At 38.8% G+C, this 25,939-nt stretch overlaps 1 protein-coding gene across 4 annotated transcripts in view; it reads left to right on the top strand.

Moving 5' to 3' along the window:
- Window positions 1-200: 200 nt before the first annotated feature.
- Window positions 201-25,939, top strand: part of DRC1 (dynein regulatory complex subunit 1) — a 77,152-nt gene continuing 51,413 nt past the window's right edge. For 3 of the 4 annotated variants that reach the window (XM_085890070.1, XM_085890068.1, XM_085890071.1), the window contains exons 1-9: window positions 201-376; window positions 483-636; window positions 7,016-7,106; window positions 7,206-7,318; window positions 8,446-8,629; window positions 9,435-9,572; window positions 9,689-9,775; window positions 11,540-11,662; window positions 11,761-11,900. In XM_085890070.1, coding sequence (XP_085746196.1) covers window positions 488-636; window positions 7,016-7,106; window positions 7,206-7,318; window positions 8,446-8,629; window positions 9,435-9,572; window positions 9,689-9,775; window positions 11,540-11,662; window positions 11,761-11,900 — 1,025 coding nt within the window. In that variant the 5' untranslated portion in view covers window positions 201-376; window positions 483-487. Of the gene's footprint in view, window positions 400-482; window positions 637-7,015; window positions 7,107-7,205; window positions 7,319-8,445; window positions 8,630-9,434; window positions 9,573-9,688; window positions 9,776-11,539; window positions 11,663-11,760; window positions 11,901-25,939 lie in introns of all 4 variants that reach the window. The other variant, XM_085890069.1, reaches the window with a different exon arrangement.

Raw genomic sequence — 25,939 nt, 5'->3', positions numbered from 1 at the left:
CTTCTTCTTCTTCTTCTTCCTGTTGTTGTTGTTGTTATTATATTATTGTTATTATTGTCATTATTATTAATATTATTATTTTTGCTCGTGTTCTTTTTGACGTCTCGTAACTTCCGATCCATATAATTATTTATTCTATATTCCAAATTAAATGAGCGAAACTTTCATTAAATATTCTGAGAAATGTGCAGGACGTGTTCTGGTTCATTTATAATTGACATTTAGTTTATTTTAAAAGTGTAAATAAGAATTATCTTTCAAATCACTGGGCCGCGTGCGGTGTTGTCATGACAACGGGAAAGCAGTCCGTGAGCGAGTGAGGCGAGTGAGGCGCGGAGTGCGGGATTACAAGTCAATCGGACATCCGGCGACACGGGTCAGTCATTATAAGGACAGAAGGTTCGGCAAACAAACAAACAACACAAAGATATAAACAAAGTCGAAGAGCCGGTGTTTTTTTTTTTTTTGTTTTTTTTTTTCAGACGCCATGGATCCTGCCGACACCGGTCAACGTATGAAGATCGCGACGGAGGAGACCCGGGTCGAGGTCTCTCTTTCCGTGGAGTCCAGCGATCCGAAGGAGCGGGTCGCGGCTCGCCGGCTCCGGGTTAGAGCGAAGCTGGAGGAACGAAAAGGGTAGGTCTCTTGTGGGTCTATGAGGTACACGTCGCGGTGGAGGATGTGTGAGGTTAGAATGGTGTGGGTGGAGGATGTGTGAGGTTAGAATGGTGTGGGTGGAGGATGTGTGAGGGTGGAATAGTGTGGGTGGAGGATGTGTGAGGTTGGAATGGTGTGGGTGGAGGATGTGTGAGGTTGGAATGGTGTGGGTGGAGGATGTGTGAGGGTGGAATGGTGTGGGTGGAGGGTGTGTGAGGGTGGAATGGTGTGGGTGGAGGATGTGTGAGGTTAGAATGGTGTGGGTGGAGGATGTGTAAGGTTGGAATGGTGTGGGTGGAGGATGTGTGAGGGTGGAATGGTGTGGGTGGAGGATGTGTGAGGTTAGAATGGTGTGGGTGGAGGATGTGTGAGGTTAGAATGGTGTGGGTGGAGGATGTGTGAGGGTGGAATGGTGTGGGTGGAGGATGTGTGAGGTTAGAATGGTGTGGGTGGAGGATGTGTGAGGTTGGAATGGTGTGGGTGGAGGATGTGTGAGGTTGGAATGGTGTGGGTGGAGGATGTGTGAGGTTGGAATGGTGTGGGAGGAGGATGTGTGAGGGTGGAATGGTGTGGGCGAGGATGTGTGAGGCTGGAATGGTGTGAGTGGAGGATGTGTGAGGTTGGAATAGTGTGGGTGGAGGATGTGTGAGGGTGGAATGGTGTGGGTGATGGATGTGTGAGGGTGGAATGGTGTGGGTGGAGGATGTGTGAGGGTGGAATGGTGTGGGTGGAGGATGTGTGAGGTTGGAATGGTGTGGGTGGAGGATGTGTGAGGTTGGAATAGTGTGGGTGGAGGATGTGTGAGGTTGGAATAGTGTGGGTGGAGGATGTGTGAGGTTGGAATGGTGTGGGTGGAGGATGTGTGAGGTTAGAATGGTGTGGGTGGAGGATGTGTGAGGTTAGAATGGTGTGGGTGGAGGATGTGTGAGGTTAGAATGGTGTGGGTGGAGGATGTGTGAGGTTAGAATGGTGTGGGTGGAGGATGTGTAAGGTTGGAATGGTGTGGGTGGAGGATGTGTGAGGGTGGAATGGTGTGGGTGGAGGATGTGTGAGGTTGGAATGGTGTGGGTGGAGGATGTGTGAGGGTGGAATGGTGTGGGTGGAGGATGTGTGAGGTTGGAATGGTGTGGGTGGAGGATGTGTGAGGGTGGAATGGTGTGGGTGGAGGATGTGTGAGGTTGGAATAGTGTGGGTGGAGGATGTGTGAGGGTGGAATGGTGTGGGTGATGGATGTGTGAGGTTGGAATGGTGTGGGTGGAGGATGTGTGAGGGTGGAATGGTGTGGGTGGAGGATGTGTGAGGGTGGAATGGTGTGGGTGGAGGATGTGTGAGGTTGGAATGGTGTGGGTGGAGGATGTGTGAGGTTGGAATAGTGTGGGTGGAGGATGTGTGAGGGTGGAATAGTGTGGGTGGAGGATGTGTGAGGTTGGAATGGTGTGGGTGGAGGATGTGTGAGGTTGGAATGGTGTGGGTGGAGGATGTGTGAGGTTAGAATGGTGTGGGTGGAGGATGTGTGAGGGTGGAATGGTGTGGGTGGAGGATGTGTGAGGGTGGAAGGGTGTGGGTGGAGGATGTGTGAGGCTGGAATGGTGTGGGTGGAGGATGTGTGAGGTAGGAATAGTGTGGGTGGAGGATGTGTGAGGGTGGAATAGTGTGGGTGGAGGATGTGTGAGGTTGGAATGGTGTGGGTGGAGGATGTGTGAGGTTGGAATGGTGTGGGTGGAGGATGTGTGAGGTTAGAATGGTGTGGGTGGAGGATGTGTGAGGTTAGAATCGTGTGGCTGCAGGATGTGTGAGGCTAGAATGGTGTGGGTGGAGGATGTGTGAGGTTAGAATGGTGTGCGTGGACGATGTGTGAGGTTAGAATGGTGTGGGTGGAGGATGTGTGAGGGCGGAATGGTGTGGGTGGAGGATGTGTGAGGTTAGAATGGTGTGGGTGGAGGATGTGTGAGGGTGGAATGGTGTGGGTGGAGGATGTGTGAGGTTGGAATGGTGTGGGTGGAGGATGTGTGAGGGTGGAATGGTGTGGGTGGAGGATGTGTGAGGTTGGAATAGTGTGGGTGGAGGATGTGTGAGGGTGGAATGGTGTGGGTGGAGGATGTGTGAGGTTGGAATGGTGTGGGTGGAGGATGTGTGAGGTTGGAATAGTGTGGGTGGAGGATGTGTGAGGTTAGAATGGTGTGGGTGGAGGATGTGTGAGGTTAGAATGGTGTGGGTGGAGGATGTGTGAGGTTGGAATGGTGTGGGTGGAGGATGTGTGAGGGTGGAATGGTGTGGGCGGAGGATGTGTGAGGTTGGAATGGTGCGGGTGGAGGATGTGTGAGGGCGGAAAGGTGTGGGTGGAGGATGTGTGAGGTTGGAATAGTGTGGGTGGAGGATGTGTGAGGTTGGAATAGTGTGGGTGGAGGATGTGTGAGGTTGGAATGGTGTGGGTGGAGGATGTGTGAGGTTGGAATAGTGTGGGTGGAGGATGTGTGAGGTTGGAATGGTGTGGGTGGAGGATGTGTGAGGGTGGAATGGTGTGGGTGGAGGATGTGTGAGGTTGGAATGGTGTGGGTGGAGGATGTGTGAGGGTGGAATGGTGTGGGTGGAGGATGTGTGAGGTTGGAATAGTGTGGGTGGAGGATGTGTGAGGTTGGAATGGTGTGGGTGGAGGATGTGTGAGGTTGGAATGGTGTGGGTGGAGGATGTGTGAGGGTGGAATGGTGTGGGTGGAGGATGTGTGAGGTTGGAATAGTGTGGGTGGAGGATGTGTGAGGTTGGAATGGTGTGGGTGGAGGATGTGTGGGTGGAGGATGTGTGAGGTTGGAATGGTGTGGGTGGAGGATGTGTGAGGTTGGAATGGTGTGGGTGGAGGATGTGTGAGGTTGGAATGGTGTGAGCGGAGGATGTGTAAGGTTGGAATGGTGTGGGTGGAGGATGTGTGAGGTTGGAATGGTGTGGGTGGAGGATATGTAAGGTTGGAATGGTGTGGGTGGTGGATGTGCAAGGTTGGAATTGTGTGGGTGGATGGTGTGTAAGGTTGGAACGGTGTGGGTTGAAGATGTGTACGGTTTGAGTGGAACGGTGTGGGTTGAAGATGTGTACGGTTTGAGTGGAACGGTGTGGGTTGAAGATGTGTACGGTTTGAGTGGAACTGTGTGGGTTGAAGATGTATAAGCTTGGACTAGAATGGTGTGGGGAGGATGAGTTAGCCTTGACTGCGATTGTATGGGTGATGTGTAATTTTTAAACGTGGCAGGGGTATGCACTCTAACGAGTGCCCTTCTAGTTTTTAACTGGAATAGTGTGCCAAAACGATGTATAAACTTGGAATGGAACGATGCAGGTGGGGGATGTGTAAGCTTGGACTGGAATGGCGTGGCTGGAAGATGAGAAGTAGATTTGATCCGAAGGTGTTGTGGCTTTGAGCAGAAGTGATTCAAGTCATGTATGATGAAGTGTCGCTGTTCCATTGGTGGTCACCAAGTAGGGGTTCGCCCCATTTGTCTTCTGTTCAAAATTGTGATTAAGAAGGAGATGGGAGCTGAAATTAAAAAGGTGGTGCCTGAAGATAAAGTTGAAGGACCCAGAGTGAGTTGTGACGTTAGACAACATTGATGAGGTTCCAGAAAATTTGTCGAAGAGATGGAGTTGGAAGACTGTCGTGGCTCCGTGCTGCTTGTTTGCTCATTCGACTTGAACAGCCCAGCTCAGCTGAGAGCAGGTTCAGTTTGAAGGCTAAACCGTTGTTCCTGCTACGCCCTGCAAGCTATAATATTGAACCTCAAATATTCAGTGGTGTCATGGTTAGAGCTTCTGCTCTCAAACCCGAGACAAGATTATACCAAACAGTTTTAAAATAGCACGTCCTGCTTCCTTACCTGATGCTCGGCATTTAATGATGGTAGAACATGGACAAACAACCATCGGTTAGCAATCATCGTGCAAGCTTTGATGGGCCTAAAGGCCTCCTCCTGTGTCAAGGTTCCTTGTAAGGAAACTCATGTAATAATAAAACATGATTTCCTGACCTGGAAGCTTTATACTCCAAGAGGAAAGCTGGGCAAAAGAAATAAATAAATCGCTGCTCTTTTCCTTTTTGTGTTGTTTTAAATTTCAGAGTTGTGCTACAATATATTTGCCACATGTTGCAGACATACTTTGTGTATATACGCAAGGTCAGATATTATCACCGGGTTATGTAGCTCAGCATGCTACATCACCCCATGGATTTTGTATTCCCTTTTCTATACCTTCCCCATTATGACTTAACACCCCTCCTCATCCTCCTCCCCCCACCCCCTCATTTATTATGTTGCAAAGAGCCCGCGGCCTCCAGAGGTCCAGTTCCATTGCCCTGGGGTTGATGTGGCCTTATTTACAGTGCGCAGCAGCCCATGCCATGCCAGGAGGCATGTGACGCCCCCTCCACACCCAGATTTCTCTTCTAGCCCTGAATTATACAAGGATGAGCCTCAGGTGGGAACAGATGCCATCAAGAAAGGTTTGGTTCAGTACCATGGAGTTGGATTCCCTATGGACGACAGCTGTCGGAGCTACATTGCCATCAGAACATTGCACCGCCGAAGGCGAGACCTAACCCGAGAGCACGAGTTATTGGCTTGGATCGGAGATGCGCCCCTGAGCGCGACTGTTTGCCGGCCATCAGCACCTCGGAGACCCTCTCCCACCTCATTGCCACGAGGTCGCCATTCCATTCCATCCCATTAATTCCTTATCATTTGTCCCCCTTTGCAGTTCATTTCTTTCTTTGCTTATGGGCAGCACTGTTGAAAGACTTGAGGGAAGATCACAACAAAGGTTATCGCTGTCCATTGCTTTTATTGCTTGAAAAGTTGCCCATAATATACATAATATATGAAAATTATATACAGGATAATACATTTATCTTCTATATAAACGGTCCATCTGGTGGCTCCTTGCTTCATTCCCATACAAATTGTTGAGTTGATTTCACAGGGTTAGCCATTTGGCAGCACTGCACATAATAACAGTCACTGAAATTGCCGCTGGGTTATTCTTGCATTCGGACAGCAGGCCTGGTCCTGAAAACCGGAATTGTGGAACAACTACATCGCCAGTTTATGTCGTGTTACCTCTCGTATCCATCCATACATCCCATTGGGACCATACTCTGTGCAGAGCGTTGCTGCTGCTACGCAGTCTCCTTGGCTATTGGGCACAACCCTGGACGGGTCGTCACTACGACACAGGATACCAGCAAACTGGCACTCACTTTTCCGACATCAGAAGGATGACAGGCTGAGTCAACCCAACCTGGTATTAATTCAACAGCCGAGTGGGATTTCAACTCAGGACCCTTGGATCCAAAGCCCACCACCCTAACCATTAAACCAACACCAGGCATACCTCTCGTATAAAGCACAGAATTTTTGTAAAAGGAGTTATGGGTCTCTAATTTCCCGGTTTGTACTCGTGTTCTGACCTGCATTATGGTCCTATGGTATCTTCACACGATGTTCATTGCAATGCAGTGTGATGGCATTAAAAAAAAATTATTTTCAACAAAACAAAACCCCCAATATCAACACTCGATTCACTTCATGCAAGCTTTTATCACAAATTGACTGTTGAATGTTCGTTGCCGTTGGTGTTTTCAAATCCTGTATTGTATTTGGATCTAAGTTCCCAGAAGGTTAAAAAATTATTTACCCCAGAGAGCATATTGTACAGCATCACATTGAGAATCCTTTTGGGTTTGTATTCCGTAATACTTCTCAGACCTAAAGCCTGATGCAATTGTAATTACAGGTGACATTTCTGATTGAACGAGTTTTACAGTTAAATACTGTAAATGATATGGCGGTTGGAGACGGTGCAATGAGGGGCACCAAAGAATAGTTGAAGCAAAGATACACGATGGTGGTTTCCTGGATGCTGGAAGTATCGGCAACAAAACCGCCAGATATTTCTGAAGATTCATTGTGGACTTTCTGTAATGACTTGCGATGCAGCTGAAAGCTAAATCAGGAAAATCCTGCTCAATGTGGCCAAGTTGCTTACATTAACCTATTTCCATATGTGGATTTCAGAAGGTGTAACAGTTCTCGTAGATCTCGAAGTATCCACCTCCATTTCAGTTTGGGGGTCCCGATTCATGGACCAAGCTGTGAAGTTTTGTTGTTCTCAAAGTTTTGTTTCGCGGGCTCTTTTCAGGATTGTCACTGAGCTCCGGACACCCTCTAACTGTAGATCGTTTGTCGTAATATTCCCAGGGAACAGACATGAACCAGCACAATGTCGAACTGTGTGTGTGTGTGTGTGTGTGTGTGTGTGTGTGTGTGTGTGTGTGTGTGTGTGTGTGTGTGTGTGTGTGTGTGTGTGTGTTTTGCAGAACACACATGAACCAGCACCATGTCCAACCCAGGACAGAGCTGGAGGAAAAGCGAAGCTGTAGTCAACTGCAGTTGGAAGCCAGTGAGCAGGTAAGAGCAATGCTGTCATCATTGCTTACTCAAGTAGAAACCTAAACTTCCTATATTTGATCTGCTAGACCACCATTCATGCCATATTCTGACATACAGCGGCTGTTCCGTTTATCATGGGATGGCGCGGAATTGGTGACAAACGTGGAAAGGGCATTAATTTCGCGGGAGGCCGAGAGACGTCAGCAAGAGGCACAGGCTCGCAGAGACAGGTATGGGTTGGGCAACCTATTTATAAATTGTGATGATATGTGAGGTTATGCTTGTATACCTTCTCTGTTAGGTCTGATTTATCATTGCAAGTTAGGGGTTTATATCAGTGAACTACCATCCATCAAAAGGAATAAATATCCAGCTGTTCTGCACCTGCTTCTGAGTGTATAAATCCTGATTGGGAGTGAAAATAGCTTACTGTTGATGGGATATGAATGAGGAGATGGTCGCTCAAACCTGTTGCACAAGCACGGTAGGAAAAGACTCCAATCCAATGTGATCCACAAGATAAAAAGACCGGCAGATCAACACCTACAGTATGTTCATTGGCAACTCAAAATGTCTACCAAGTTGCTTTTTGATTGGTTGTTGAGATGAAGCAGTTCATCTGACTGGGTATCAGCCACAAAATTAATTTTGATTCCTGGAGCTGTTTTAATGCTCATAGTGTACTGTACGAATCGAGCATCAGGTTAATGAGCTCGTGTAATTACCAGCCTCCCCACTCAATTATCACTGTGGTACCATCGATGATATTACACAACAGCAAATGTAATCCAATCCATGGTGGCCGTGAGACTGGCTTCCTTCCTGCTGAAGATCTCCATCCATCCATCCATTGGGACTATACTCTGTGCAGAGTGTTGGTGCTGCCTAAGCAGACTCCTTGGCTATTCGGCAAAACCCTGGACGAATCGCCACTCCGACACAGGATAGCAGCAAGCTGGCACTCATTTTGCCGACCTCGGAAGGATGACAGACAGAGTCAACCCCACCTGGTATTAATTCAACAGCTGAGTGGGATTTGAACAGGATCCTCAGATCCCAAGCCCACCACCCGAACCATTAAACCAACACCAGGCATAAATGTAAGGTGTTTGCCTTGGAAAAGCAAAGTTGCATAGAGGATGACGAAGATTACCTGAAAAATGTCATGTTCACAGACGAAGATTGCTTTCATGTCTTGGGGAAGGTCAAATCCTCACAATGTGAGGATCTGGGGCTCTGAAATCCCCACATGGTCATTGAACACATATGTGACTGTCCAAAGGCCACAGAGTTGTAAATGTCTCATAACTTGCACGAGATCGGTTGGTTCTGCTTTGTTTGCATCACAACCTTTTAGGATCGAGAAACTGCAGGCAGAAGCGCAGGAGGGGCAGGAGCACTTTGAAATGATATCTCGCACATGGTGTGCCTCCGAGACATCGAACGTTCCCCACGAGCTCCACGGCGCCCTGTGCAATCAGCAGCAAGAGTGCCTCAAGTTCATCGGAAGGAAGAACCATGTGATAGACGAGTTGCGCCAGGTGTGTAAATTTGTTTGTCTGTGATAATTATACATTTGGCTACATTACAATACTTCTGTTGTTCCTCGACTCGTTGTACAACAGTGCATACAATTGATTCCTGGATTATTGTTGTACTTGGTGGTGTCAAGGGTGTGACTGGCTAGTTGATGTGTGGCCCAAATGGGCATGCAGTGTTCTGACAAGTGCAATAGGACTCCAAAGAGGTGGCATTGTGTGTCAAGGAGACAGTCAAAAGATATTTGTCACCTATCCATTGTAAAGGTACCCACTACGGTCGTTCTGCCTATATTCCTCATGTTTGTAGGTAATAATATGAGATCCTTTGCATGGAACTTCGACACAGGAGGCCATGAGGGCCATCAAAGCCTGCACTATTATTACCAACCTATGGTTGTTTGTCCATTCTCTATCCTTTTTAAATGCTGAGCATCAGGCAAGGAAGCAGCACATACCATTTTAAAGTCTTTTGTATGACTCGGCCAGGGTCGGAGTCGATCCACACACCTCAGACCCAGTGTGGATGTTCTGAATACATCACATTAGATTTGCCCCAATTCATGGATTTCTGTTTTTTTTTTCACCTTTTTGCATATAAAAGTGTTTTTGGAGAGAGAAACAGGAAGTGTTTGTATTATGACCATGCATTTTGGTCTTAACCCTCAGGGCCTGCAGGATTGATTGTCTGAAATAGAAACAAGTGTCCAAGACTGAATGTTTAAAATGCTCGCTTGAACACTCCCCCCTATCTGGAGAGATATCGCCCACTTACCGTGAATGCAAATTGCCTGACTGTGCCTGCCAGGAGCTGAACATGCGTGACGAGTCCTGTGTGCAATGCTTGAAGCAACAGGCCGAGGATATAACTCTGATAATTGAACGTGCGGAGCATCGTACACAGGACATGATGCTTGCCCAGCAAGAGGAACTGGAAAATATTGAGGCAATGATGGCTGAGTGTTAACCCCCATAAACCTTCTTGCATCTTTTGCATCATCACCTCATTAAGTTGTCGAACATCCGTGCAATTGAAATATCACAGTGTGGCTTTGTGTGCAGAAAGCGTTTGAGAAAGAACGACAGGAAGTGCTATTGGCTAACAAGCAAGAATGGGAACAACGAATGAAGAGTCTGAAAAAATGTGAGGTAGGTGTGTGGGAAAAATAGATGAATGAGGCCCTGGGGTGATTAAGAGTATATCTTTCCAATTTGTACAGCCAGGTCAGAGAGGGCCACACAGGATGCACAACCACCAACGTGCGTAACGACAACAAAACATAGCGCCTTGTTGTTATAGTATCAGAAAAAGTCAGTCATTGGTCACCCACCTCATTGTGTGTGTGTGTGTGTGTGTGTGTGTGTGTGTGTGTGTGTGTGTGTGTGGCCATTACATGCAGGCGTTGAGATTACATGAATGTATTATGAGTGAGCGTGGTGACCAAAGGAGGGGGGAATGGGGTGCCAAGGAGAGAGTCACGCGGGTTGGAGGGATAGGTTCGTCCACCCTCTGCTGAAAGCGATTCTTTTTTGGGCTGGGGAGTTGGGGTGGGGGTCAGGGATGACAATATAATTATTACTATCAGAGAGAGTTTGGAAAGCTACATGCATTTCCTGCATCCAAATGTTTCCACTTGAACTTGTTTTTGACAACGGAGCTAATTTGCATAAAATAACTTTCCAAGCAACCTTGAAATCGATTGTCTAACTTCGGTTTTGCACAGTGGTTACGGCCGAGGTCATATTTTGAACCACAAGGTCATATTTTACTTCATCCTTGACAGCAAACCAAGGGCTTCGGTCAAACACCACTTATGGTCGATGAAGGTGGAATAAATCAATTGCACCTCTTTTGAGCTCTGTGTGAAATTGTTTCCAAGCTACCACTGAGACTTGTAAGTGTGGGCTGCTATACCCCGAGTTGACAACATATGGCAAAGAATTCTCTCAAACATTGAGCGAGTAAAATATATCCCACCTGTTGGTCATCTAACACTTATACGGCTTGGTCCGATGAAGTGATATTTACGTTCTTCATGGAATTATCGTAACAAAAGTAATACGTGACACATTTTGGCTCACTATACACATAAAAACCACCATTATTGTAAAAATATATACATACTTAATCACCGACAAGACCTTACTCGTATTGCACAGTCAATGTTGATGTTATGATGATCCCACATTCAGTTTTGAGAATGATCGACGAGGACAGGAGATAAAAGATGTGGGATCAATCACAATGATCAATTGCATGAATGACAACTTTTCAAGCAGAATTGTAACTAGTATTATCCCCATGCTTTTTGTAAAAACAAACGGGGGGAGGGGGGGATATTGAATCTGCTCCATCTGTCATGCTATCTCCTCCGAAATGGAGGTGCAGAGATTCACCAAACTTGGTAGTAATGATCACCACGTGGCACGAAGGTGCAAGCACAGTGTAATTTTGACTCTGCCCCCGGGGCAGGGTCAAAATGTCATACTGAAAAATGAAATTACGGGCACATTTCTGAACGTTTTTTTTGATTAAACTTTGTGTTGGCAATCGACATTGGGAGACTCATGAAATATGTAACAACTTTTTTGAATTTGACCTCTAGTTAATGCTCCAGGAGGTGGGAACTTTGGGTCACAGGGGTCAAAACGGGAAAATAAATTTAACTCAAAATTTGATATTTGGTCATACCTTGTGGAACTTTTTGCAATCTTTCAACTTTCCTTTAGGTGGGAAGTGTGGGGATTTGCGATGGTGCACCATCAACTTTGCTCGAGTTTAAAGTACATATGTAAATGATCCCAATTTGAGAAGAAAGCAACTTTTCTGGGGTTGAAAAACGTACTGTGTTATGCGAGATGAGGTGAGTAATTGTGAACTGAGAGATATGCACACTCCAACATGGTGAGCAGGAGGAACACACAAGAAAGCTGGCTAGGCATGCTGAGGAACATCAGCAAGCAATGGATGAACTGCGATATGAAGAGTTTGAAGATCTTGCTGAAGTTAGAACTCGACTTCTCACGAACATACAGGTGGGAAATTAGTTCCAGATGATAAAGGTAGCCCATATATTTGTATTCAGGGTAGCACATAATAATCCACAAACCCCTTCATCCACATCATCCAACAGGTACTGGAAGAGCAGATGCAGCAAATACAAGTGGAATTCCAGATGAACCAGGATAAGCTGGATTACAACTTGTATGTCCTTCAAAAACAGGACCAGGAGAACAATGTGATATGCTCTCAGCAGAAGCGCAAGAGCAACAGGTTGTGTATTGAGATGCAGCAAAGCACAATATATTTGTCTTATAAGCCCATACGCCACGGTGCGGGAGACGGGGTTTTGCATTCGTGTGTGTGTGTGTGTGTGTGTGTGTGTATGTGTGTGTGTGTGTGTGTGTGTGTGTGTGTGTGTGTGTGTGTGTGTGTGTGTGTGTGTGTGTGTGTGTGTGTGTGTGTGTCCAGGCCATAACTTAACTATTTGAGTGTTTTATCATCAAATTTTCAAAAAATCATTATCATGAGTATATAAAGGAGACTAATTAATAATTGGGTCAAAATGTTAAAGGGCAAAGTCGATGAGTTCTGTACAATTAGGCATTATCCATCTGTCCGCCACGCGGCGCGAGTCAGCCGAGTTTTGCACTCTGTTCCGTATTTCTTTCTTTACCATTTGAGCTTTTATCATCAAATTTTCAACAACATTTTATTCCTTCTTACCAGGAATTTCTTATCCCGCCTTTATCCTATACAGTATATCCTAATCTCACTTTAACAATATTCACCATTTCCTCTTCTCGATTCAAAAAAATCCCCAAAAACAAACAAAAACGTTAACAATTCTCATTTCTACTTGAATTTACTTCTGCTTCTGGTTCTACATTTCCCACCCCCATGTTTTCTCAACAGCTCCAAACTGAATCTACATTAGATAAAAATATAAATGCTTCTTCTTTTAAAATCATTTTAATAATGCATCTCAATCCCTGTATTTTTGACCAAGAGGCCAATTTCCAACCAAGATATTCTAGTTTTGTATTTTTCATCAATTTTCTGAAATTTGTAGAATTTGTTTTTCGCTCGGAAGTTGTGGGTTACGACATGTAAATAAAGGTGGGAAAAGTCTGATTTAATGCAATTTAATTTCAGGCGACAAGACAACAAAAGGTGAAAATTTGAAAGGGGGTGTAGGCTTTCTTGAGGTAGTGTGTGTGTCGTGACTCATTAATTTTTCTTTGCATTTTTGCTAATATTTGTATTAAAGCAAACATGTGAACACGAGCAGCCACTCAGTCAAGTCTTTTCAGAGAGCCAGTAGGTGTAGAGGACACTGCAAGGTCCACTTCACGGGAGCTCATCATCACTTCACACTCACGTGCTTTTCCTGACAACCCTTTTCTTATTCACGAGTCACTCAACACGTCAGTATTTAATCGTGACTTGTTCCACATCATCAAGACAATTAAACAAAGTGGATTTTGTTTGTTTGGTTGGGTGACCATGATGCTCACGAATGAGTCTCCTCTTCTGCTTGCTATATTCAACGCCATTTTGAAGCCTTGGCGGCTCAGTTCCAAGAGACCCTTCTTCACAACTGCAAGAGAGACGACAGAAGGACTGGTCATCGACCGGACTTTATTTACAACGCATCATTGCGTTTCGAATGTGAGTGAGATTTCTATTGTTCTGGGTTTAAACACCATCATCATAACCAGCACACTAAAAGGAATTATCACCACAATTGGTGACCTTGACGTGAATTCGATCTGACAAATGCGACGTGATTTGACATGAGTGATTCGTCACGTATTCCGTCATGTCAAATGAAAATCGTCCTTTTGTCGCACCTCCCGTTGCAGCTGTTACCTTGAAGCTACTTCTGTTTTGGGCAAATGACCCTACCGTATGGTTCGCTCAAGTTGATGCGCAGTTTTTAACCTGTGGCATCACAGCCCAGGAGACAAAATTTACATAAGTCGTGGCTTTTCTTTAGCCAGAGATAGCACAGGAGGTGTGGGACATTCTCATTGAGCCAACCAATGAAAGGCGGTATGACACCCTCAAGACAGAGCTCGTTCACCGCACATCTGCCTCTGAGCAAAAATGATTGCATCAACTTCTTATTTCTGAAGAGCTGGGGGATCGTAAGCCTTCTCAATTGCTACGAAGTCTGCAACAATTGTTGGTTGAGAATAACCGAGAGGATAACATGCTCAAGCAGCTTCTTCTCCAACTATTACCAATCAATGCTCAGCAGTAGGGTGGATATACTGGTTCTGGCTCACTTTTCCCCATGTAAATGAATGGGGGATTTTCAGCGATTCCTATTTTTTTTCCCTAAAAATAAACCCCATTTTTATCCCAAGGTATATTTATTTGTCTCCCCTTTTAACCTGGAGGTTGAACCTCATTGAATTGAACACCTGGGGGTTGAACAGCTCACTCATTGAACCTATAAAGATTTGTTCATTCTCAAATTCCTTCAATAGTTTAATTTTCTTTGCACAATAATCCCCATCTAAAATATTGAAAAACAAAACATTTGAATCTTTATATTTTTTAAGATACCCCTTTTGTGCCATTACGAAATGATAAACTTCTCTTAATGCTCTTGTTTGACCACCTCCTGAGCCACATATCATTTTGAGATTATAGTAAATTGTTTTTTCATTGTTCAATTGATAACCATCAAAGTTTTCAGTCCATTCAAGGATATTCATTTTTTTCTTTACATCCTCTAACTTACTACTTTTTAAATTGATTCGCTTATTTGTTTTATTTACCTTTGTTTTAGTTATTTTTTCAATAACACTTATTTGATATTTTTCACATTCATTATGTTTTCCATTTATATACCAAGACTGAGATTTTCTCCACTCTTTAGTTTGATTAATACTTGGTTTAACCATTTATATATTGTGAAAAAACACGGCGGTAGCCCTTAAAAAAACCCTAACCCATCTTCCCATCGTTAAAACACAATCTATTTTATACACTCTATCATACAATATCCATATGGAACACAATCTATTCCATTATCTAAAATAAATCTCTTATCATCAAAGGCTCCTAATGCCTTTTTATTTACTTCTTCACTATATATGTCATGTTTATAACTTCTTATTGTATTCATTTTCCTATATTCTTCTTTCTTATTCATCAAACAATTATCATAATTTCTAAAAGTTATTGATTTCTTTATTACATATTTCTTTATTCCCTTTAACCTCTTATCAATCTGATTACCATACTTATAAGCATATGCCTTTGCTCTCAATCCAATAAACTCACTCATTACTTTTCCACCCAACTCATCCTTAAACTTACCAATAACCTTTTCATTCTTTTTGGAAAATAACTCACTCTTCTTGCTGAAATTACTTGTATCATATACTCCAATATTTTTCTTCATATCTTCATAAACATCATCAGTTTTTATATCTAGGATAAAACTATCAGTGTCCATATACAACAATGAAACATTTTCACCATACTCTTTCTTTAAGTCATTATACAAATAATCATACATCAATATCTTTGATAAATCAAGAACTGCTGTTCCAATATAAATTGGTTTATCCATTACAATACTTTCCTTTTTCATATGAATTGCAGAAAAGTTCTCTGAAAAAACCTCTTCTCTCTCAAAACTTGGTTTATTTATCAATCTCGAAGCTTCTTTCCAAGATGTTGCGAATCTAATGTTTTGCCTGTTTCTAACATTTTCCATAGTCTTTCCAAATACAGCATTATTCATTAATTTATAAAAGTCCCCTTCAAATTTTACTTTTGTATTTGCTCTCATATCTGTATTGAATTGAATATACTTTTTCACCCAAGGACTTTGTTTAAATTTTAAAACTCTATGAATTTTAGCTACTCTCAATCCTTCTCTCAAAAACTGTTTTAAGCTTCTCTGATGCAAAACATATCCCTCTTTATCATAGAATGTTGTTAATAACTTTTCTGTTGATTTACCTTTAATATTAAAACTTTTATGATAATCACTTAACCATTCTTTCTTTGGGGTTTCTTTCTCACATGCAAAAGGAAGATCTTTATGCTTATTATGAAGATCACTCGGGTACCTCAAATCAACTTCAAAATAATAACCTTCTTCTTCGTCATTCAATTCCTCTTGAGAAGAAATAACAATATTCATCAAAGCCTTTTCATAATCCTTTTCTTCCACCCACTCTAATTTACCATAAGGCAGAGATTGAGACATTGCCCATCCATACAAATTATTAGCATCAAAATACATCAAATAATTACTATCTTTTTCACTATCATAATTTGGAAGATATTTATTATTTGCTTTAGCATATCTTTTTGAACATACTTGTGATATTCCACCTCTCTTGGACTTCTCAATCATCAAAAGCATATCAACATCACTGATTAAATCTATATCTTGTTTTGTCATTTTCAACATTGCACTCCAAGCTAAACCAGGAGCTGTGAAATAGTGGGCAGGATCTAATCCATAACAATTTTTATTATGACAGAGTGATCTAAAAGCTTCAAACACATCAGCTAACAATAAAACATCTGTTTTTAGATATAAATCATGATATTCTCCAAGGTTCTTTATCTTAAATATTTTCCATATTTGTTGTGCGTGTTTATATTCCTTATCACTTATCTCTTCTTCATAAAGGTTATTATAGAAACTTTCTTTTGAAGGAAGTTGTGTTTCTTTAAATCTCATAAATGAATCCATATAATCATAAGGATAAATTCCCTTACTTGTAAGAATTTTCTCTTTACTTTGAATTTCATTCCTTGTTTGAATTTCCTCTCTCGTGAGAATTCCTTCTTTAATCAGAATTTCATCTTTAATCTGAATTTCCTCTTTAGTAAGAATTTCATTCATTGTTCGAATTTTCTTTATAATTAGAATTTCATCTTCAGTTAGAATTTCTTCATTAATTTCCTCATTAATTAGAATTTCCTCTTTACTTTGAATTCTCTCTTTAATCTGAATTTCCTCTTTAGTGAGAATTTCCTCTTTTGGAAAGAATGAATTAAGATTTGGAAAAGAGTCCGTGGAGCTTAGATTTGATGCGAGGTAGGCTAGTGGTGTTCCCATAAACTTGTAAGAATCTAGAAACCTAATACGAGTTAAAGGTTTTGTGAATATCATTTTTGTAAATGAAATATACTTTTGACTTGTGTTTGTTATGGCAGAAATATTCCCTGGTGTTTTTGAAAGTTCATTTATAAATAGATGTGTATCATAGTTGGCGCTGTTGTGAAGAAAGACTGGAATAAAAGAAGGTAATTTATAATTAAGATTACAACAGGAATGAGCGGGACCTCTATATTTACCAGTAAGATGACAATGATCCCTAACTTTAGACTCCTTAATTTCCCCCTCACAAATATGACAGATATTGTTCTTTCTAAATTCTAATTTTTCTTCTTTAGTTAATTTCATCGGTTCATTTGTTTCTTTCATTAATTTAGTGAGTCTTATACAATCCTTTTCTAATCGTTTTACAAACTCTTGTGAAGCTGGCTTTTTTTCCACGATAATGTTCAAGTTTGTTATACTTTTCTCCAACAGATGATTTGATATAATAACAGAAACCACAAGGAATATGTTTTTGATATTTATTTGTATACGATTCTTTTGGATTAGGAGAAGCAGTATTTATCTTTTTAAGGATATACTCAAAATCAGCGTATATCACAAATGGGTGCATGATAGATTTATTATAATCTTCAAAAGAAATCTTTTCACCAGGTTTAGGCATTGTAATTACAGCTGATTTATGATTACTACAATATTTTGAATGTTGTTCTAATCGTTCTTTTGTATGAAATGAATTAAGACATCGCTTACAAGGATATATTTTGTTTGCTGTTCTGAATACCTGAGAAGAGATTAATCTTGATAAATTATTGATGTATGTGTAATGTGAATTCTTTCCAACACTAAAATATAAAAGATCAATGTGTGTTTCTTCATTTTTATAGTTGTTTGAAATTTTTAATATTTGAACTTTGTTTGTATCCGTTAATCCATATACATTAATAGAAAGATTATTCTTTTTCTCAAATTTAGGAATATCTGTTAGTGGCATTGGGAATTTAAAATCTTTAATGTTCAAGGTATTCTCATATTTCATATATTGTTTTACTCTTTCTGAATTACATTTTGGTGGATGAAAGTGAGCAAGAACAGACCAGAGAAAACATTTATTATCATTGTTCTTAATATTAACAACTGCCTTCTTTAGTTTTATTTCTTTTGGTAATTCAATATAAGAAGAAGCTTTAAGAGGGTTTGATTTTAGAATGTGTATATCTAAAAAGATGATTTTTATTAATATTGAATCCACTTCCTACCACTGTATTATCAACATCCTCCTCTTGTCTTGATAGTTCTTCATAAACCCCACTATTCAAAAAATCTTGAAATGATGTTATAAAATGAAGATCTGTTCTCATATAAGGAGTATGTTCTTCATCTTGTCTTTTCATATTCATTTTCACTCCCATATAAAACTTTAAAGTTTTCATTTCTTTTAATATCTTTTTAATAAATTTTTCAACATCGGGTTTATATATCAGGTGAAATGACATTTCGTTCAATAGTAGTTAACGATCATTTTAAAATTACCTTTAATATAAAAAATGTTGTCGTTGAATCTGATAATGAAAAAAAGTATATCGATATCGATGGTAATATTATTAAATATGAGTCAATATACAACTGAAAGTATAGATGAATTTCAGTTTAAGTAAAGTTTTACTTTATAAATATGCTAGACTTTCCTGATTCTCCATATGACAAATTTGAGAATTGTCCTGCGTGTGAAAGACGGGAATTAAACACAGAGTCAAAAGCCTATAAACAATGTATATTCTGTGATTATCTTCTAATTAATGATAATAAAAAATATAAAAAGGAAAATAATTCTTTTAGATTTACACCAAAAATGAATTACTTTACAAGATTGATTAGAGAAATGAATGTAAAGTATGAGGGTGATAACACACCTTTCCTTACAAGGGAAGAAACTGAACGTATAAGAGAAATATTCAAAGGATTGTTGTTATATATTATTCATGGATGTAATTTTCAGGGAAATATCAACACAAGATATTGTATAAATAAAATAATGGATTATCTTGAAATTAAACCTGAACTTAGGATAAAATATAGAGTTTCTAAAAAAGCTAATAATAAATTAAATAACCTGTTTTCCAAATATATAAATGAATGATTTTTTACCCATTTGGGAAAATAAGATAAAATTTAACAACCATAAAAATCTCCCAAATTCATTAAGATGTCTCATAGTTGGTTCAAGTGGATGTGGAAAAACCTGCTTACTTTTAAAGATGCTCCTCACTCCCAACTTTTTAGATTATGATAATTTAATAATTTTCACAAAGTCGAGTTTTCAACCAGAGTATCAACTACTCTCACAAGGTTTTAATGCTGGTCTTCAAAAGAAGATATAATCGGTTTATTTAAACGTCAAAAAAACCTAAATGATTATAACATTGAAGATATAATTCAACTATTTTGTGATACACAGAGATGTAAAAAGAAATCAAATCCTATAACTTGTATTCTTAGTGATAATACGGATGATATACCGTCTCCCCAAGATTTGGATAAATCAAAAAAGAACCTCGTTATCTTTGATGATTGTGTTAATGAGAGAAACCAAACGGTAATGGACAGCTACTACACAAGAGGGAGACATTCTTCTTGTAATTGTATTTATCTTAGTCAATTGTACTTTCAACTTCCTCGTCGTTCCATCAGAAACAATGCTAATACTTTTATTTTATTCAAGTTAAATTCAATAGATATCAATAATTTTTGGAGAGATAATTGTTCTACATTATGTAGTAAAAAGAAATTTGAGGATTACATGAAGCATACGACTGAAAAATATAAATATATTGTTGTGAAACAAGATGAGATATTAAGGGATATATTTTTTGTTTTATAAACAATTACATATATAAATGACAACTATTATTATAAATATTGTGGGTAAATCTGCTTCTGGAAAAAAACTTTCAGAAATCAAGGTTCTTGTGTAGTACAAATGAGAATATTGTAAATTTACTTAAAAAACACCCCGTGATACGCATTGTATCAACAACAACTAGAGCAATAAGACCTGGAGAAATAAAAGGTGAAGATTATCACTATATTTCAGTGGAGGAACATATGCGATTGAGGAATGAAGGTCAAATATTTGAGGAGGTTTCTCTTGGTACAACAAAATATTCACATTGTAAGAGTGAGTTAAGGAAACTAAAATCTGGTGGTGTTGGGATATTAGAAACTAATCCAGAAGGAACGAGACAAATTATTAAACATCTGAGCGGAGTGAAGATTTTATCATTCGGTTTTGATGTTGATGAAGAAACTCAACGCAAACGTATGAAAAGCAGAGATGCAAGTATTAGTGAAGAAGAAATTACAACTCGCATTAATGTTAATAAAGAATTTGATGAAATATTTAAAGAAAAGGATTTATTTGAACACATCTACTTGAATGATGAAGAAAAGGAAAATTTCCCTGTTGATCTTTACAATTCATTAAATTATATTTTACAATAAATAAATGGATGCAAAAGAAAGAGCAAGAAGATTTAAGGAACATCAAGAGTTGGTTTCAAAAGTTGTAAAACAGCAGGAAGACATAAAGAAGAAATGCAGACAGAAACTAACGGGCGAAGAAGAATTTGAAAGAAAACAAGAGAAATTTTTTAAACCACTTTTAAAAACTTCCCAAGAAAAAATGAAAGATGTTTCCACAGTTCCCACAGTAGAATATACTCCTAAAAAACTTCAAATGTTAAAAGATTTTGATCAAATGACGGAGGAAGAATTAGAGCATTTAGGAGAATTAAAGGTATATGATGATGAAGGTTTATTTCAACAACTGGAAGAGATTAATAAACCCCCTGATTATATTGTGAATGCTCTTCAAAACAATGAATATTCAGCGGATTCAAAAACCAAAGCAGGACTCATTCCAACAGAACAACCAGCAATATTTCATCTTCTTCAAGAAAAGGTATTGATATTTAATGATGAATTAAGGTTCTTGCGTTCTGCTCAACCCCCTGTTAAACTAACTCCGAGATTAATGTTTCTTCTCACAAAAGATGGAAGACAAGGTTCAACTGTGAGGGATGAATCAAAGTATATTGATAAACCATTGGATATGGAAAATAATGATGATAGAGTATATATTGATCTGCTGAACACTCTAAATTATAGGGTTATTCTTTCTGGTAAAAGTAGAAAGAATGAGAAGGAGAAACACATTATTCAGGCTTTAAGTATCCTTGGTTCAGGTGTTAGTTTTCTTCCAAATGACCCATCGCAATTAGTTAATAGACTGTTATTGTTGTTAGGTAGTAAGAAGGCTGGAAATAACAATTGTTTTAATGAAGCATCAGCCATTTTAGACCAGTTGATGAACATGAAAATAATTAATAAAAATCAATATAAAGACATTTTATCTCATATTAAATAAGATGAGAAGCACAATCCTTAGTTTCAATTTCACAACAAGCGACCACACATCTTCATTCCCATACCCACTACAACTTGACCCAACAAAAGAATATGAGGCATCTTTATTGTCTATGGAAACTTATAATACCTTATTTAATATAACTGACAAAAATGACAAGTTTAGTTATAATCCAGGAAGTGGATACAAAACGATAAGTCTCACCCGGAGCATATGAGATTTCTCAAATATCTTCCGAAATTGCTCGTCTTATGAAAGAACAGGGTGATGAACCAAAAAATATTGTTATAGACATTCAAAAACATACTTCAAAATCAACGATTAAAGTTAAAAATAACTACAAGGTTGATTTCACAATTGATAATTCATTTAGAGAGTTATTGGGTTTCTCCTCAAAAAAGATTGAAACTAATGGGACATTTTACAGTGATAATGTCATTCAAATATCCTCAGGAATAAATTCGGTGTTAATTCACTGTGATTTGATTGATGGTGCTTATAATGATGGAAAAAAAACAAATACAATATTTTCATTCAGCGCATACTCAACCCCAATTGGTTATAAATTCAATATGGAACCCAAAAATTTGGTTTATCTCCCTGTGTCAGGAAAAACCATACACAGAGTAAATTTTAGGATAACCGACCAAGATAATCGTGTGATTTCTTTTAATGGAGAAGTTATATCCATCAGATTTCACCTACGTGAAGTTTTCCAATAAATAAATACGATGGTTATTGTGAGGAAGCACGAGTTGGGAAAATATAAAATAATTACAGGGGATGGGATGTTCCTTTCCCCATACTACAAGGGTGAAGGTATGTATCTTGGTAGAGGATACTATAAACCTAAGAGACAAAGGGGTGTTGGAAATCAATTTAGAGGAGATGGGATAATTGATACTCTCATGGGTATTGGTTCAACTATTCTTAAACATAAAGATCTAATTGGTTCAACTGCTTCTGCTGTGGGAAATGTAGCAGGTGTTGTAAAGAGCATAAAAGATGCCCAGAAGGAATCTCATAAATTACAAGCAATAAAAGAAATTAAGAAAGGCAAAACTCAGTTTGTCCCCCCAAGAACGACAGAAAATAATTCAAATACTTGGATCAGGGTTTCAAAAGTTTTAACATCTTTTTTCCTAAATAAATACAAGTATGGAAGCAATTGATAGTATCTATGATTTGGATGATACTATTATTATCTCAAACTCCACTAAAAAAGAAGATTACTTCAAGGTAAATGCAATAACTGGAACAGACTGGAATACGAATGGTACAAAAAGTTTTGAAATAAATAATCAACAAACCTATTTGAATCTCTCCGAAAGTTTCTTGTTGTGTAAATTTAAATTCACTAAAGCTGGGAATAACACAAATGCTACACTTGTAAATGATTTCTTCTGGAAAATGTTTGATAGTGTGCATTTGTATATTGGAACACAAGAAGTTGAAGCGGTTGATTATGTCTCTGCTGTATCTGAAATGATGAAATTTACACTCTATACATTCAGTGATAGAATGGGAAAGGGGTCTGTCGAAGGTTTTATTCCTGATATGTCAACGGGAACAAACACAGACCCTGGATATACTCAAAGGAAAGGAGCGTATAATGATGATACAAAAGCAGAAAATAGTTTTACTGTGGCAGTTCCTCTTAAAGGTATATTTGGATTTTGTGATCATGATAAAGTTCTGTATGGTCTTAAAATTAGATTTCAACTACAAAGGAATGATAATGAAAATCGATTGCTTTTTGGTGTTGGTAATGCTTTTGGTGATCAGAATAAATTTGTAATTGAGGAGATGAGTTGGTATATCAGTCAATATACTCCTAATCTTAAAACAGAAGAGATGTTGAATCGAAGACTTAACTCAAAGAAACCACTCAGTGTATCATACCTCAAAAGAAGATGTCAACACGTTAAACTCAACCAAACTACTTACACGTGGAATTTGGGTGTTCTGGAAGGAAAGCCACGATATCTGTGAGTCATTTTTAAAAAGCCAGATGGTGATACTGCGACTGATAAGAATAATGCATTGAGTGATAATGCTAAGGTGAAAAAACTTCGCATTTCTCTAGATGGAACATTTTATCCACGAGATAGATTGGAAATTAATTGGGAAAAAATGATTTTGCTGAAGCATACAAGTCTTACCAAAAGGTGTGTGAAAGTAATGGAAATAAAGAACCTATTTTGGATATGACAGCATTTAAAAGTTTGTATACAATCTATGCGTTTGACCTGAGTGCTCAAAAGGAAACTATAAAGTCTAATCGAGTGGATACTTCCCTATACATTGAAAGAGGAGAGAGTGAAGAAGTTGATACATATTGTTTGCTTTTGGAAGAAACAGAATTGCAGATTAATACAGATAATGGTGTGATGATTAGTCTCACATAATTTTTTGTTAAATAAATGAGTGGCAAAGTACCAACTGGGGTATATGTTAATCAAATCAATCTTCATTAACTATCATCTTGTGTTCAAAATCAAAAGCCTTGAACGATTAACGTTAATACAATTCAGAGAAAAGGAGCAGTAAGAATTGATGTTTTGCTCACAAGAGAACAGGTTAAAATCTTGAATGACACTGGCTCACTTAAAATTAAAATGACAAAACCAATGTTGAAAAAATATTTAATAAGAGAGAAGAGTGGAGGATTTCTCCCATTTCTAATTCCTTTATTTGCTGGTTTAAGTGCGGTTGGAGCATTGACGGGTGGTATTTCAACAGCGGTGAAAACTGCCAACGAAAGGAAGGCTCAACTCCAGGCTCAAAAAGAATTGGAAAGACATAACAAAGAGTTGGAGAAACAAATTAGTGGAAGTGGTGTAATTGTAGATTTTGCTGAAAAACTTGAAGATCTGCCTGATAAAGCGAGATTGTTAGTTGGAGATATGCTTTCTTCTATAGCACAAGCAGGTGTAAAATTAACAAAAAGAGGTAATGGATTATATCTTTCTAATAAATAAATGAGCATTGATGAGTGGTTGAAAGAATTTGGAAAGAATACAACATCAAATTTACAACTTGTCAAATATTGTAAGAAATTAAAAATTCATAATGTGGTTATTTGTATGAGAGATGAATTAACAAATGTGCCGAAACATACAAAGAATATTATTATGAACTTAGAAGATAATAATGGGAACGGTTCTCATTGGGTTTGTATTTTTAATAGTCAAGACAAATATTATTTTGATAGTTTTGGTCTTCCACCACCTGTTGAAGTCATAAAATTCTTACAGAATGGTGTTTATCAAACATTTCAAGTCCAAGAATTAAATTCCAAGTGTTGTGGTCAATTATGTCTATATGTGTTATTTCAACTCAACAAAAATAAAAAAATTTATGATATTATTTTTTATCTAATATAAATGACTTGTGTTGGTAAAGATAGTTCTATCTTTGGTGTATCTCAAGAACTGGATATTGATTTATCAAATTATTACACAAAGGCACAGGCTGAACGACATAAATATAATATAACTAAAAATATTAACATGAAAAATGCTTATAAATTAAAAAAATTATCCAAGCCCGACTGACGCGAATGACTTTGTGAGATTAAGCGATTTATCACAATATATATCCTTAAATAAAACGGCCGTGTATTCCAAAGATACAGAAGTGTTGATATTATCTCCAGGTCATACAGAATTCACAGTTCCAATTAAAATAAATTTTTATAAAGAAGGGCGTATCGTTTGTATGAGAATAGAACAATGGGGGTATGATATGAATGATTTAGGGTATAATTGGTCATTTAAAATTAACCTCGAAGACCTGGAACAATTAAATCAGTCTCGTAAGGAAGAATATTATCCACTTGGTATCGAGAATGAGTTTTGTGGGGCCACGATTAGTAAACAACAAATAAAAGAATTTAATAAGGGTAAATATAATAATGGTTTTGCCCTTGTTTATCTCATGAAAACAGAAAAACAGGATTATATATAATAAGTAAGGAAATACAAAATGATTTAACTATGGGAAGATGGGGAGGTGTTTCGTGCCATAATATTATTCTAACATATATTTCTAATACATAAATGCTAGAAAGAATGTTTCAAGAAAATTATCATTTCTGTGTCCAAGCATACCTTCAAGAAAAGGGTATTCGGTATTTTAATAAATATGTTCTACAACATAAGAATGAGGTATTTTCAATAAAAGATTGGCATTATGCTGATGTTGATAAACCGACAACTTTAGATTTAATGAAAATGTTAAATAATGAAAAAATTATAAAGTTAAGAAAAGGTAAGGCTCTTTTAGAAATTCAAAAGAAATTTTATTGGTTTCCTGTTGTAAAAAAATTATTTTGGATACAGGAATAACAAGAAATCCTGATGAATATATGTATGATATTCTATGGGGTGTAAGCGATTCAAGGATAATAAGGGATGAGGAAGGAGTTGAAGAAGAGAGGGAAGAGGAGGAAAAGGAGAAGAGAGAGAAGGAGGAGAGGGAGAAGAAAGAGAAGGAGGAAAAGGAGAAGAGAGAGAAGGAGGAGAGGGAGAAAAAAGAGAAGGAGGAAAAAGGAGAAGAGAGAGAGGGAGGAAAGAGAGAAGAGAGAGGGATGAAAGGGAGAAGAGAGAGAAGAGAGAGAGGGAGAGAAGAGAGAGAGGGAGGAAAGAGAGAAGAGAGAGAGGGAGAGGGAGGAGAGAGAGAAGGATCTGGAGGAAAGAGCGAGACAAAATAAATATCAAAATATGGAAACCAGTGAGATTAAAAAAAGATTGGTGGTATTACAAAAAATAACTCAACCCACCG

Source organism: Eptatretus burgeri, chromosome 7 (genome assembly GCF_056783735.1).
Source record: "Eptatretus burgeri isolate ZD-2024b chromosome 7, Ebu_testis_v1, whole genome shotgun sequence".
NCBI classification, from domain to species: domain Eukaryota; kingdom Metazoa; phylum Chordata; class Myxini; order Myxiniformes; family Myxinidae; genus Eptatretus; species Eptatretus burgeri.
Note: the sequence above shows the minus strand (reverse complement) of the source record. Positions and strands in the feature narration are given on the sequence as shown.